The sequence below is a fragment of the Phyllobates terribilis genome, unplaced genomic scaffold (assembly GCF_046119375.1).
Source record: "Phyllobates terribilis strain yellow unplaced genomic scaffold, ASM4611937v1 Scaffold_4__5_contigs__length_816908805, whole genome shotgun sequence".
In the NCBI taxonomy this organism is placed as follows: Eukaryota; Metazoa; Chordata; class Amphibia; order Anura; family Dendrobatidae; genus Phyllobates; species Phyllobates terribilis.
In genome coordinates, this window is record NW_027362764.1 from 52,220,061 (window position 1) to 52,237,060 (window position 17,000).

Genomic DNA, 17,000 nt, shown 5'->3' on the forward strand with positions numbered 1-17,000 from the left:
CTTCAGCTGTTGCCAGGTCAATTGACTTTTCATTTCTAGCATACTACGGAGGTTCAGTCCTGGGCTGATCGCGTTCACCACCCCCTCAACAATCTCATGTGGCTGGTAGCTTTTCTGTAAGCCTGCATTGATCTGGTGCAACAAGTTCCTATAAGACAGCCTCTCTTCCTGTTCACACTCTCCAATCTGTCCCAGGATCTTGAATTCTTTCCTTATGGTGATTTGTGGTGTTAGAGAGGACTGTCTCCCTGATTTATCTAACCCGAGCAGGTTAAAGGTCCTGTCTGAGTCTATCGCTCGTTCAGAGGTTTTGGTCGATTCCTGCAGGGCTGTTGTTAGGGCTTTGAATTGTTCTTTCAATTCCTGTAGTTCAGTCTGTGGACGGAGATTCCCACTTTTGGTAATTGGTGCCGCCCCTCCATCCTCCAACTTCAACCTGGTTAGAAACTGTGTTAGTTTCTGGAGGAATGTCACCATGACATAGGGGTGAGACAGGTTACATGAATTCTTTGGAATTCTGGGGGGACCGTTACTCAGGGCGACCATAGACCATGTGCTGCAGCTTCTCTCAGGCACACAGGGGTATTGACTCACAGGCACAGACACTTAGATTGTTTCACTTGCTGACCAGACACACTTGATAAGAGTTCACATAAACGGTAGAACAGTAGCATTTAGTAAGAAGCCTAACAGCCAGTGCAATTTAAGTCTTATGAGCAACAGGCTCCAGTGACAAACAGTACAGTTTCCTTAGCAGCACGGCAGTTCACAGTCTTCCCAGTAGTACAGGATAGCACAATTCTAATGCAAAGGCACATTAATGAACACCACATTCTTTACAGCACAGTGAGATGGAGGAGGGGGGGAGGGTCTGCTGAGGGAGATGATCCCTGTGACACCATTTCTTCCAGTCCTTATCTTTCTGCCTGACAATACTCTGCACTGTTAGTTCAGGAACTACACCTGACCTGTGCTTAGCTTCACTCCTGACTTGAATCCTTTTCACTTGCAGGGGCGCTTCTGTGAGATACAGAACACACACATCACCTTTCTCTTCGGCTCCAGCCAGACAGTAAACAACTTCCCCACAATCCCCCTGGGGCTCTGTTAAAACACTCCCATTCTCCTGTGACTGTGTTAACCCCTCTAGTTGCTGGATGCTTCTGGAGCACAACACTTCCTGTCTCATGTGCTTGTGTTACTTCTAATAGTTGCTGAATGCTTTTAAAGCAACAGCACTACTTCTGCATGTCACATTATACTACTGTTCTCAATTCCTCACAGGTTAACTGAAGAAGCAGCTCACTAATTCTGTCCATTTGTATTTCCACATCCATTGCTGCTAGTGAGTTTTCTTTAGGGCTGGTCCCCTTTAACTGGTCTAGCAAAGTTGAATTGAGGTGCTGTGCTGCTGTGTTTTTCCATACACTTTTCCTCTTCTTCCTCTGCATGCTAATTCCAGCTCAGGATTCCCCGTACGGGTCAGCAATTTTACACGCACGCCGCTAAGTTCAGATGGGGCGAGACGGGTTTCAGGAATTCGTTGGAATCCTGGGGGAACCGTTTCCCAGGGCGACCATAGGCTGCAGCTTTTCTCAGGCACACGATAGATTCAATTGCTGACTAGACACATCTGCCAAGAGTCTTCATAAACAGTTGAATAGTGGAGTTTAATCAAGTACGGCCAGTACCATTTAACTCTTTGAAGCAACAGCCTTCACCACAGTACAGTCTATTAAAGCAGGCACAGTAACGTTGGTCTCTTCAGTACCATAATTCAGCAGAGATTAGATCTCTTTGCAGCACACTTCTATGCATACACAACCACAGGTTTTTCCTTCACAAGGACACAATAGGACACTGCATTCTTTATCCTGCATGGAGATGGGGGGGGGTTTGATGAGGGTGATGATCCATGTGATCCCTGTGTGAAGATGATTCCTTCCAGTCCTTATCTTTCTGCCCATAATACTCTACACTGTTAGTCCAGGGAATCTATCTGACCCATGTTTAGCTTCCCTCCTGACCTGAATTCTGTTCACTTGCCTTCTGTGAGATACAGATCACACACCATCTTTCTCTTAGGCTCCAGCCAGACTAATTACCAACTTCCCCACAATCCCCCTGGGGCTCTGCTAAGCACTCCCTCTCTCCTGTGACTGTGTTAACCCCTCTAGTTGCTGGATGCTTCTGAAGCACAACACTTCCTGTCTCTTGTGACTGTGTTAACTCTTATAGTTGCTGGATGCTTTTGAAGCAACAGCACTACTTCTGCATGTCACATAGAGGATGTGTCCCGTGTGGTGTAGTATATAGAGGATGTGTCCCGTGTGATGTAGTATATAGAGGACGTGTCCCGCGTGATGTAGTATATAGAGGACGTGTTCCGTGTGGTGTAGTATATAGAGGATGTGTCCCGTGTGGTGTAGTATATAGAGGATATGTCCTGTGTTGTATAGTATGTAGAGGATGTCCATCTATCGGTAAGGTGGACGTCTTAGCAAAGTCCCCCACATCTGCTGGTCCACAATGTCTGTAGGGGCTACCTGTATGCTCTACATTTATAGAATGATGTGCATTCATATTTTCGTATCTCCAGCCAATTGACAGGTCAGTGTGTGATTCATAGTGTGGGGACCCCCAGACAACAACCTGTAAAATTCCATCTTATAACAGGATCTGTCAATCAGGAGGTGGAGGTGAATGCATTACATCCTCCAGAGGATGAAGTGTCAGAGTAACATAAGCCATCATTCTCGGGAACATTTACGTGTAATCCTTCTCCACTGGTTTTTATTGTAAACGGTCGTCTTAAAAAAAAAAAAAGAGACAATTTATGTGAAGTGGGAAATAATTCTTTCTTCCTCAAGATTAAATATAACTTTAGGCATCAGATTTGTAATGTGTGAGTGTCCGGGCAGACGGGTCGGTGGCGTGGATCCATCGAGGCATCCAGTAATGAGTCAGCCAGTCAGCTCGCCCCGGGTAATACTTCTCAAAGATCTGACGGTAGAAGTAACCTTCCTTTGTCTTGGGAGAATTAAAGGGAAACTTTTCGGCAGATTTCTCCAGCATTGTGTCATCGACCTGGAGAGAAAGAAACAATGGACATTCAGTTCTGCAACAATGTATCGAGTCGAGGTTCCATCAGCTTCTACAAATGTAAGAACGGCGCAGCATGACCCAGAAAATAACTTGTGACCACAGCTTTGGAGGCTGGGAGCTGGACAGGCAGACATAGCAGAGGTAAGTATGTTATAAAGGCGTGAGACTATTATTGTAATACAAGTTGTCCAGAACAGTATTATACAGTAGTTGTTATATTCTTGTACATAGGGGCAGTATTATAGTAGCTATATTCTTGTACATAGGAACAGTATTATAGTAGCTATATTCTTATACATAGGAGCAGTATTATAGTAGTTATATTCTTGTACATAGGGGGCAGTATTATAGCAGTTATATTCTTGTATATAGGAGCAGTATTATAGTAGCTATATTCTTATACATAGGAGCAGTATTATAGTAGTTATATTCTTGTACATAGGAACAGTATTATAGTAGCTATATTCTTATACATAGGAGCAGTATTATAGTAGTTATATTCTTGTACATAGGGGGCAGTATTATAGCAGTTATATTCTTGTACATAGGAGCAGTATTATAGTAGCTATATTCTTGTACATAGGAGCAGTATTATAGTAGTTATATTCTTGTACATAGGAACAGTATTATAGTAGCTATATTCTTATACATAGGAGCAGTATTATAGTAGTTATATTCTTGTACATAGGAGCAGTATTATAGTAGTTATATTCTTGTACATAGGAGCAGTATTATAGTAGCTATATTCTTGTACACAGGAGGCAGTATTATAGTAGTTATATTCTTGTACATAGGAGCAGTATTATAGTAGTTATATTCTTGTACACAGGAGCAGTATTATAGTAGTTATATTCTTGTAAATAGGGAGTAGTATTATAGTAGTTATATTCTTGTACATAGGGGGCAGTATTATAGCAGTTATATTCTTGTACATAGGAGCAGTATTATAGTAGTTATATTCTTGTACATAGGAACAGTATTATAGTAGCTATATTCTTATACATAGGAGCAGTATTATAGTACTTATATTCTTGTACATAGGAGCAGTATTATAGTAGTTATATTCTTGTACACAGGAGCAGTATTATAGTAGTTATATTCTTGCACATAGGGAGTAGTATTATAGTAGTTATATTCTTGTACATAGGGGGCAGTATTATAGCAGTTATATTCTTGTACATAGGAGCAGTATTATAGTAGTTATATTCTTGTACATAGAAGCAGTATTATAGTAGTTATATTCTTGTACATAGGAGCAGTATTATAGTAGTTATATTCTTGTACATAGGTGCAATATTATAGTAGTTATATTCTTGTACATAGGGGCAGTATTATAGTAGCTATATTCTTGTACATAGGAGCAGTATTATAGTAGTTATATTCTTGTACATAGGAACAGTATTATAGTAGCTATATTCTTATACATAGGAGCAGTATTATAGTACTTATATTCTTGTACATAGGAGCAGTATTATAGTAGTTATATTCTTGTACACAGGAGCAGTATTATAGTAGTTATATTCTTGCACATAGGGAGTAGTATTATAGTAGTTATATTCTTGTACATAGGGGGCAGTATTATAGCAGTTATATTCTTGTACATAGGAGCAGTATTATAGTAGTTATATTCTTGTACATAGAAGCAGTATTATAGTAGTTATATTCTTGTACATAGGAGCAGTATTATAGTAGCTATATTCTTGTACATAGGAGCAGTATTATAGTAGTCAAATTCTTGTACATAGGAGCAGTATTATAGTAGTTATATTCTTGTACATAGGAGCAGTATTATAGTAGTTATATTCTTATACATAGAAGCAGTATTATAGTAGTTATATTCTTGTACATAGGAGCAGTATTATAGTAGTTATATTCTTGTACATAGGAGCAGTATTATAGTAGTTATATTCTTGTACATAGGAGCAGTATTATAGTAGTTATATTCTTGTACATAGGAACAGTATTATAGTAGCTATATTCTTATACATAGGAGCAGTATTATAGTAGTTATATTCTTGTACATAGGGGCAGTATTATAGTAGCTATATTCTTGTACACAGGAGGCAGTATTATAGTAGTTATATTCTTGTACATAGGAGCAGTATTATAGTAGTTATATTCTTGTACATAGGAGCAGTATTATAGTAGTTATATTCTTGTACATAGGGGGCAGTATTATAGTAGTTATATTCTTGCACATAGGAGCAGTATTATAGAAGTTATATTCTTGTACATAGGAACAGTATTATAGTAGCTATATTCTTATACATAGGAGCAGCATTATATTAGTTATATTGTTGTACATAGGGGGCAGTATTATAGTAGTTATATTCTTGTACATAGGAGCAGTATTATAGTAGCTATATTCTTGCACATAGGAGCAGTATTATAGTAGTTATATTCTTGTTCATAGGAACAGTATTATAGTAGCTATATTCTTATACATAGGAGCAGTATTATAGTAGCTATATTCTTGTACACAGGAGGCAGTATTATAGTAGTTATATTCTTGTACATAGGAGCAGTATTATAGTAGTTATATTCTTGTACATAGGAGCAGTATTATAGTAGTTATATTCTTGTACATAGGGAGTAGTATTATAGTAGTTATATTCTTGTACATAGGGAGTAGTATTATAGTAGTTATATTCTTGTACATAGGGGCAGTATTATAGCAGTTATATTCTTGTACATAGGAGCAGTATTATAGTAGTTATATTCTTGTACATAGAAGCAGTATTATAGTAGTTATATTCTTGTACATAGGAGCAGTATTATAGTAGCTATATTCTTGTACATAGCAGTATTATAGTAGTTAAATTACTGTACATAGGAGCAGTATTATAGTAGTTATATTCTTGTACATAGGAGCAGTATTATAGTAGTTATATTCTTGTACATAGAAGCAGTATTATAGTAGTTATATTCTTGTACATAGGAGCAGTATTATAGTAGTTATATTCTTGTACATAGGAGCAGTATTATAGTAGTTATATTCTTGTACATAGAAGCAGTATTATAGTAGTTATATTTTTGTACATAGAAGCAGTATTATAGTAGTTATATTCTTGTACATAGGGTGCAGTATTATAGCAGTTATATTCTTGTACATAGGAGCAGTATTATAGTAGTTATATTCTTGTACATAGAAGCAGTATTATAGTAGTTATATTCTTGTACATAGGAGCAGTATTTATATTCTTGTACATAGGAGCAGTAATATAGTAGTTATATTCTTGTACATAGGGGGCAGTATTATAGTAGTGATATTCTTGTACATAGGGGGCAGTATTATAGTAGTGATATTCTTGTACATAGGGGGTAGTATTATAGTAGTGATATTCTTGTACATAGGAGCAGTATTATAGTAGTTATATTCTTGTACATAGGGGCAGTATTATAGTAGTTATATTCTTGTACATAGGGGGCAGTATTATAGTAGTGATATTCTTGTACATAGGGGGCAGTATTATAGTAGTGATACTCTTGTACATAGGGGGCAGTATTATAGTAGTTATATTCTTGTACATAGGGGCAGTATTATAGTAGTTATATTCTTGTACATAGGGGCAGTATTATAGTGGTTATATTCTTGTACATAGGGGGCAGTATTATAGTAGTTATATTCTTGTACATAGGGGCAGTATTATAGTAGTTATATTCTTGTACATAGGGGGCAGTATTATAGTAGTTATATTCTTGTACATTGGAGCAGTATTATAGTAGTTATATTCTTGTACATAGGGGACAGTATTATAGTAGTTATATTCTTGTACATATGGAGCAGTATTATAGTAGTAATACTCTTGTACATATGGAGCAGTATTATAGGAGTTATACTCTTGTACATAGGGGGCAGTATTATAGTAGTTATATTCTTGTACATATGGAGCAGTGTTATAGTAGTTATACTCTTGTACATAGGGGGTAGTATTATAGAGTTATATTCCTGTGTACATAGTGGGCAGTATTATAGTAGTTATATTCTTGTACATAGGGGGCAGTATTATAGTAGTTATATTCTTGTACATAGGGGCAGTATTATAGTAGTTACATTCTTGAACATAGGAGCAGTATTATAGTAGTTATATTCTTGTACAAAGGAGCAGTATTATAATAGTTGTATCCTTGTACATAGGGGGCAGTATTATAGTAGTTATATTCTTGTACATAGGGGCAGTATTATAGTAGTTATATTCTTGTACATATGAGCAGTATTATAGTAGTTATATTCTTGTATATAGGAGGCAGTATTACAGTAGTTATATTCTTGTACATACGGGCAGCATTATAATAGTTATATTCTTGTACATAGGGGCAGTATTATAGTAGTTATATTCTTGTACATAGGGGGCAGTATTATAGTAGTTATATTCTTGTACATAGGGGGCAGTATTATAGTAGTTATGTTCTTGTACATAGGGGGCAGTATTATAGTAGTTACATTCTTGAATATAGAGGGAGTAGTATAGTAGTTATATTATTGTACATAAGATTAGTATTATAGCAGTTATATTCTTGTACATAGGGGGCAGTATTATAGTAGTTATATTCTTGTACATAGGGGCAGTATTATACTAGTTATATTCTTGTACATAGAAGCAGTATTATAGTAGTTATATTCTTGTACATAGGAGCAGTATTATAGTAGTTATCGTCTTGTACATAGGGGCAGTATTATAGTAGTTATATTCTTGTACATAGAAGCAGTATTATAGTAGTTATATTCTTGTACATAGGAGCAGTATTACAGTAGTTATATTCTTGTACATAGGAACAGTATTATAGTAGCTATATTCTTATACATAGGAGCAGTATTATAGTAGTTATATTCTTGTACATAGGAGCAGCATTATAGTAGTTATATTCTTGTACATAGGGGGCAGTATTATAGCAGTTATATTCTTGTACATAGGAGCAGTATTGTAGTAGTTATATTCTTGTACATAGAAGCAGTATTATAGTAGCTATATTCTTGTACATAGGAGCTGTATTATAGTAGTTAAATTCTTGTACATAGGAGCAATACTATAGTAGTTATATTCTTGTACATAGGAGCAGTATTATAGTAGTTATATTCTTGTACATAGAAGCAGTATTATAGTAGTTAAATTCTTGTACATAGGAGCAGTATTATAGTAGTTATATTATTGTACATAGGAGCAGTATTATAGTAGTTATATTCTTGTACATAGAAGCAGTATTATAGCAGTTATATTCTTGTACATAGAAGCAGTATTATACTAGTTATATTCTTGTACATAGGGTGTAGTATTATAGCAGTTATCTTCTTGTACATAGGCGCAGTATTATAGTAGTTATATTCTTGGACATAGAAGCAGTATTATAGTAGTTATATTCTTGTACATAGGAGCAATATTATAGTAGCTATATTCTCGTACATAGGAGCAGTATTATAGTATTTAAATTCTTGTACATAGGTGCAGTATTATAGTAGTTATATTCTTGTACATTGGAGCAGTATTATAGTAGTTATATTCTTGTACATAGAAGCAGTATTATAGTAGTTATATTCTTGTACATAGGAGCAGTATTATAGTAGTTATATTCTTGTACATAGGAGCAGTATTATAGTAGTTATATTCTTGTACATAGGAGCAGTATTATAGTAGTTGTATTCTTGTACATTGGAGCAGTATTATAGTAGTTATATTCTTGTACATAGGGGGCAGTATTATAGTAGTGATATTCTTGTACATAGGGGGCAGTATTATAGTAGTGATATTCTTGTACATAGGAGCAGTATTATAGTAGTTATATTCTTGTACATAGGGGGCAGTATTATAGTAGTTATATTCTTGTACATAGGGGGCAGTATTATAGTAGTGATATTCTTGTACATAGGGGGCAGTATTATAGTAGTGATATTCTTGTACATAGGAGCAGTAATATAGTAGTTATATTCTTGTACATAGGGGCAGTATTATAGTAGTTATATTCTTGCACATAGGGGGCAGTATTATAGTAGTTATATTCTTGTACATAGGGGCAGTATTATAGTAGTTATATTCTTGTACATAGGGGGCAGTATTATAGTAGTTATATTCTTGTACATAGGGGGCAGTATTATAGTAGTGATATTCTTGTACTTAGGAGCAGTATTATAGTAGTTATATTCTTGTACATAGGGGGCAGTAATATAGTTGTTATATTCTTGTACATAGGGGCAGTATTATAGTAGTGATATTCTTGTACATAGTGGGGCAGTATTATAGTAGTGATATTCTTGTACATAGGAGCAGTATTATAGTAGTTATATTCTTTTACATAGGGGCAGTATTATAGTAGTTATATTCTTGTACATAGGGGGCAGTATTATAGTAGTTATATTCTTGTACATAGGGGCAGTATTATAGTAGTTATATTCTTGTACATAGGGGGCAGTATTATAGTAGTTATATTCTTGTACATTGGAGCAGTATTATAATAGTTATATTCTTGTACATAGGGGACAGTATTATAGTAGTTATATTCTTGTACATATGGAGCAGTATTATAGCAGTTATACTCTTGTACATATGGAGCAGTATTATAGTAGTTATACTCTTGTACATAGGGGGCAGTATTATAGTAGTTATATTCTTGTACATATGGAGCAGTGTTATAGTAGTTATACTCTTGTACATAGGGGGTAGTATTATAGAGTTATATTCCTGTGTACATAGTGGGAAGTATTATAGTAGTTATATTCTTGTACATAGGGGCAGTATTATAGTAGTTATATTCTTGTACATAGGGGGCAGTATTATAGTAGTTATATTCTTGTACATAGGGGCAGTATTATAGTAGTTACATTCTTGTACATAGGAGCAGTATTATAGTAGTTATATTCTTGTACATAGGCGGCAGTATTACAGTAGTTATATTCTTGTACATAGGGGCAGTATTATAGTAGTTATATTCTTGTACATAGGGGGCAGTATTATAGTAGTTATATTCTTGTACATAGGGGCAGTATTATAGTAGTTATATTCTTGTACATAGGGGGCAGTATTATAGTAGTTATATTCTTGTATATAGAGGGAGTAGTATAGTAGTTATATTATTGTACATAAGATCAGTATTATAGTAGTTACATTCTTGTACATAGCAGCACTATTATAGTAGTTATATTCTTGTACATAGGGGCAGTATTATAGTAGTTATATTCTTGTACATAGGGGGCAGTATTATAGTAGTTATATTCTTGTACATAGGGGCAGTATTATAGTAGTTACATTCTTGTACATAGGAGCAGTATTATAGTAGTTATATTCTTGTACAAAGGAGCAGTATTATAATAGTTGTATCCTTGTACATAGGGGGCAGTATTATAGTAGTTATATTCTTGTACATAGGGGCAGTATTATAGTAGTTATATTCTTGTACATATGAGCAGTATTATAGTAGTTATATTCTTGTACATAGGAGGCAGTATTACAGTAGTTATATTCTTTTACATACGGGCAGCATTATAATAGTTATATTCTTGTACATAGGGGCAGTATTATAGTAGTTATATTCTTGTACATAGGGGGCAGTATTATAGTAGTTATATTCTTGTACATAGGGGCAGTATTATAGTAGTTATATTCTTGTACATAGGGGGCAGTATTATGGTAGTTACATTCTTGTATATAGAGGGAGTAGTATAGTAGTTATATTATTGTACATAAGATCAGTATTATAGTAGTTATATTCTTGTACATAGGGGGCAGTATTATAGTAATTATATTCTTGTACATAGGGGCTGTATTATACTAGTTATATTCTTGTACATAGGTGCAGTATTATAGCAGTTATATTCTTGTACATAGGAGCAGTATTATAGTAGTTATATTCTTGTACATATGAGCAGTATTATAGTAGTTATCGTCTTGTACATAGGGGCAGTATTATAGTAGTTATATTCTTGTACATAGAAGCAGTATTATAGTAGTTATATTCTTGTACATAGGAGCAGTATTATAGTAGTTATAGTCTTGTACATAGGGGCAGTATTATAGTAGTTATATTCTTGTACATAGAAGCAGTATTATAGTAGTTATATTCTTGTACATAGGAGCAGTATTATAGTAGTTATATATTCTTGTACATAGGAACAGTATTATAGTAGCTATATTCTTATACATAGGAGCAGTATTATAGTAGTTATATTCTTGTACATAGGAGCAGTATTATAGTAGTTATATTCTTGTACATAGGGAGTAGTATTATAGTAGTTATATTCTTGTACATAGGGGGCAGTATTATAGCAGTTATATTCTTGTACATAGGAGCAGTATTATAGTAGTTATATTCTTGTACATAGAAGCAGTATTGTAGTAGTTATATTCTTGTACATAGGAGCAGTATTATAGTAGCTATATTCTTGTACATAGGAGCTGTATTATAGTAGTTAAATTCTTGTACATGGGAGCAGTACTATAGTAGTTATATTCTTGTACATAGAAGCAGTATTATAGTAGTTATATTCTTGTACATAGGGGCAGTATTATAGTAGTTATATTCTTGTACATAGGAGCAGTATTATAGTAGTTATATTCTTGTACATAGGAGGCAGTATTATATTAGTTATATTCTTGTACATAGAAGCAGTATTATAGTAGTTATATTCTTGTACATACGGTGTAGTATCATAGCAGTTATCTTCTTGTACATAGGAGCACTATTATAGTAGTTATATTCTTGTACATACGGTGTAGTATCATAGCAGTTATCTTCTTGTACATAGGAGCACTATTATAGTAGTTATATTCTTGTACATAGAAGCAGTATTATAGTAGTTATATTCTTGTACATAGGAGCAGTATTATAGTAGCTATATTCTCGTACATAGGAGCAGTATTATAGTATTTAAATTCTTGTACATAGGAGCAGTATTATAGTAGTTATATTCTTGTACATAGGAGCAGTATTATAGTAGTTATATTCTTGTACATAGAAGCAGTATTATAGTAGTTATATTCTTGTACATAGGAGCAGTATTATAGTAGTTATATTCTTGTACATAGGGGCAGTATTATAGTAGTGATATTCTTGTACATAGGGGGCAGTATTATACTAGTGATATTCTTGTACATAGGAGCAGTATTATAGTAGTTATATTCTTGTACATAGGGGGCAGTATTATACTAGTGATATTCTTGTACATAGGAGCAGTATTATAGTAGTTATATTCTTGTACATAGGGGGCAGTATTATAGTAGTGATATTCTTGCACATAGGGGGCAGTATTATACTAGTGATATTCTTGTACATAGGAGCAGTATTATAGTAGTTATATTCTTGTACATAGGGGGCAGTATTATAGTAGTTATATTCTTGTACATAGGGGGCAGTATTATAGTAGTGATATTCTTGTACATAGGGGGCAGTATTATAGTAGTGATATTCTTGTACATAGGAGCAATAATATAGTAGTTATATTCTTGTACATAGGGGCAGTATTATAGTAGTTATATTCTTGTACATAGGGGGCAGTATTATAGTAGTCATATTCTTGTACATAGGGGCAGTATTATAGTAGTTATATTCTTGTACATAGGGGGCAGTATTATAGTAGTTATATTCTTGTACATAGGGGGCAGTATTATAGTAGTTATATTCTTGTACATAGGGGCAGTATTATAGTAGTTATATTCTTGTACATAGGGGGCAGTATTATAGTAGTTATATTCTTGTACATAGGAGCAGTATTATAGTAGTTATATTCTTGTACATAGAATCAGTATTATAGTAATTATATTCTTGTACATAGGGGCAGTATTATAGTAGTTATATTCTTGTACATAGGAGCAGTATTATAGTAGTTATATTCTTGTACATAGGAGGCAGTATTATATTAGTTATATTCTTGTACATAGAAGCAGTATTATAGTAGTTATATTTTTGTACATACGGTGTAGTATCATAGCAGTTATCTTCTTGTACATAGGAGCACTATTATAGTAGTTATATTCTTGTACATACGGTGTAGTATCATAGCAGTTATCTTCTTGTACATAGGAGCACTATTATAGTAGTTATATTCTTGTACATAGAAGCAGTATTATAGTAGTTATATTCTTGTACATAGGAGCAGTATTATAGTAGCTATATTCTCATACATAGGAGCAGTATTATAGTATTTAAATTCTTGTACATAGGAGCAGTATTATAGTAGTTATATTCTTGTACATAGGAGCAGTATTATAGTAGTTATATTCTTGTACATAGAAGCAGTATTATAGTAGTTATATTCTTGTACATAGGAGCAGTATTATAGTAGTTATATTCTTGTACATAGGGGGCAGTATTATAGTAGTGATATTCTTGTACATAGGGGGCAGTATTATACTAGTGATATTCTTGTACATAGGAGCAGTATTATAGTAGTTATATTCTTGTACATAGGGGGCAGTATTATAGTAGTTATATTCTTGTACATAGGGGGCAGTATTATAGTAGTGATATTCTTGTACATAGGGGGCAGTATTATAGTATTGATATTCTTGTACATAGGAGCAATAATATAGTAGTTATATTCTTGTACATAGGGGCAGTATTATAGTAGTTATATTCTTGTACATAGGGGGCAGTATTATAGTAGTTATATTCTTGTACATAGGGGCAGTATTATAGTAGTTATATTCTTGTACATAGGGGGCAGTATTATAGTAGTTATATTCTTGTACATAGGGGGCAGTATTATAGTAGTGATATTCTTGTACTTAGGAGCAGTATTATAGTAGTTATATTCTTGTACATAGGGGGCAGTATTATAGTAGTTATATTCTTGTACATAGGGGGCAGTATTATAGTAGTGATATTCTAGTACATAGGGGGCAGTATTATAGTAGTGATATTCTTGTACATAGGAGCAGTATTATAGTAGTTATATTCTTGTACATAGGGGCAGTATTATAGTAGTTATATTCTTGTACATAGGGGCAGTATTATAGTAGTTATATTCTTGTACATAGGGGCAGTATTATAGTAGTTATATTCTTATACATAGGGGGCAGTATTATAGTAGTTATATTCTTGTACATTGGAGCAGTATTATAGTAGTTATATTCTTGTACATAGGGGACAGTATTATAGTAGTTATATTCTTGTACATATGGAGCAGTATTATAGTAGTTATACTCTTGTACATATGGAGCAGTATTATAGTAGTTATACTCTTGTACATAGGGGCAGTATTATAGTAGTTATATTCTTGTACATATGGAGCAGTGTTATAGTAGTTATACTCTTGTACATAGGGGGTAGTATTATAGAGTTATATTCCTGTGTACATAGTGGGAAGTATTATAGTAGTTATATTCTTGTACATAGGGGCAGTATTATAGTAGTTATATTCTTGTACATAGGGGGCAGTATTATAGTAGTTATATTCTTGTACATAGGGGCAGTATTATAGTAGTTACATTCTTCTACATAGGAGCAGTATTATAGTAGTTATATCCTTGTACAAAGGAGCAGTATTATAATAGTTGTATCCTTGTACATAGGGGGCAGTATTATAGTAGTTATATTCTAGTACATAGGGGCAGCATTATAGTAGTTATATTCTTGTACATATGAGCAGTATTATAGTAGTTATATTCTTGTACATAGGCGGCAGTATTACAGTAGTTATATTCTTGTACATAGGGGCAGTATTATAATAGTTATATTCTTGTACATAGGGGCAGTATTATAGTAGTTATATTCTTGTACATAGGGGGCAGTATTATAGTAGTTATATTCTTGTACATAGGGGCAGTATTATAGTAGTTATATTCTTGTACATAGGGGGCAGTATTATAGTAGTTATATTCTTGTATATAGAGGGAGTAGTATAGTAGTTATATTATTGTACATAAGATCAGTATTATAGTAGTTATAATCTTGTACATAGGGGGCAGTATTATAGTAGTTATATTCTTGTACATAGGGGCAGTATTATAGTAGTTATATTCTTGTACATAGGAGCAGTATTATAGTAGTTATATTCTTGTACATAGGAGCAGTATTATAGTAGTTATAGTCTTGTACATAGGGGCAGTATTATAGTAGTTATATTCTTGTACATAGAAGCAGTATTATAGTAGTTATATTCTTGTACATAGAAGCAGTATTATAGTAGTTATATTCTTGTACATAGGAGCAGTATTATAGTAGTTATATTCTTGTACATAGGAACAGTATTATAGTAGCTATATTCTTATACATAGGAGCAGTATTATAGTAGTTATATTCTTGTACATAGGAGCAGTATTATAGTAGTTTTATTCTTGTACATAGGGATTACTATTATAGTAGTTATATTCTTGTACATAGGGGGCAGTATTATAGCAGTTATATTCTTGTACATAGGAGCAGTATTATAGTAGTTATATTCTTGTACATAGAAGCAGTATTATAGTAGTTATATTCTTGTACATAGGAGCAGTATTATAGTAGCTCTATTCTTGTACATAGGAGCAGTATTATAGTAGTTAAATTCTTGTACATAGGAGCAGTATTATAGTAGTTATATTCTTGTACATAGGAGCAGTATTATAGTAGTTATATTCTTGTACATAGAAGCAGTATTATAGTAGTTTTATTCTTGTACATAGGAGCAGTATTATAGTAGTTATATTCTTGTACATAGGAGCAGTGTTATAGTAGTTATATTCTTGTACATAGAAGCAGTATTATACTAGTTATTTTCTTGTACATAGAAGCAGTATTATAGCAGTTATATTCTTGTACATAGGGTGCAGTATTATAGCAGTTATATTCTTGTACATAGGAGCAGTATTATAGTAGTTATATTCTTGTACATAGAAGCAGTATTATAGTAGTTATATTCTTGTACATAGGAGCAGTTTTATAGTAGCTATATTCTTGTGCATAGGAGCAGTATTATAGTAGTTAAATTCTTGTACATAGGAGCAGTATTATAGTAGTTATATTCTTGTACATAGGAGCAGTAGTATAGTAGTTATATTCTTGTACATAGAAGCAGTATTATAGTAGTTATATTCTTGTACATAGGGGGCAGTATTATAGTAGTGATATTCTTGTAGATAGGGGGCAGTATTATAGTAGTGATATTCTTGTACATAGGAGCAGTATTATAGTAGTTATATTCTTGTACATAGGGGGCAGTATTATAGTAGTTATATTCTTGTACATTGGAGCAGTAGTATAGTAGTTATACTCTTGTACATTGGGGACAGTATTATAGTAGTTATATTCTTGTACATATGGAGCACTATTATAGTAGTTATACTCTTGCACATATGGAGCAGTATTATAGTAGTTATACTCTTGTACATAGGGGGCAGTATTATAGTAGTTATATTCTTGTACATATGAGCAGTATTATAGTAGTTATATTCTTGTACATAGGCGGCAGTATTATAGTAGTTATATTCTTGTATATAGAGGGAGTAGTATAGTAGTTATATTATTGTACATAAGATCAGTTTTATAGTAGTTATATTCTTGTACATAGAGGGCAGTATTATAGTAGTTATATAGAACGTGCTGTCATCTCACTTTAGTGTCCATGTTCAACTGAGGGGCGCCCCAAGTCTAGGTGTAAAACAGGCTGCAAAAAACGTACTAGATCCCAGAATTCCCACTCATATGAGAGATGTGGCGTGGCTGGGGCTCCATGGTAAGATGTACGTCAGAGATAACCTAAAGTGTAGGAATGTATCAGACAGATCCTGTCCTAGAGAAGAGTGTCCCCATATACAGGAGACTATGGAGCATCTGCTTCTAGAGTGTCCCTTCAGTATGCAGGTATGGGAGTGTGTGTCCTTGTCCCTAAAGTTACCGCACCTGGTGGGACAGTCGTATGGTCAGCTGCTGTACGGAGACTTCCAGCCTGAGCTCAGGGCGTATAACCGAAGCTCACTATATGTTATAAA

At 33.8% G+C, this 17,000-nt stretch overlaps 1 protein-coding gene across 1 annotated transcript in view; it reads right to left on the reverse strand.

Moving 5' to 3' along the window:
- Window positions 1-2,765: 2,765 nt before the first annotated feature.
- Window positions 2,766-17,000, reverse strand: part of LOC141264911 (asparagine synthetase [glutamine-hydrolyzing]-like) — a 70,279-nt gene continuing 56,044 nt past the window's right edge. Inside the window, exon 13 of the mRNA XM_073677323.1 lies at window positions 2,766-3,087. Within this exon, the coding sequence (XP_073533424.1) occupies window positions 2,884-3,087 (204 nt within the window). The 3' untranslated portion in view covers window positions 2,766-2,883. The remainder of the gene's footprint in view (window positions 3,088-17,000) is intronic.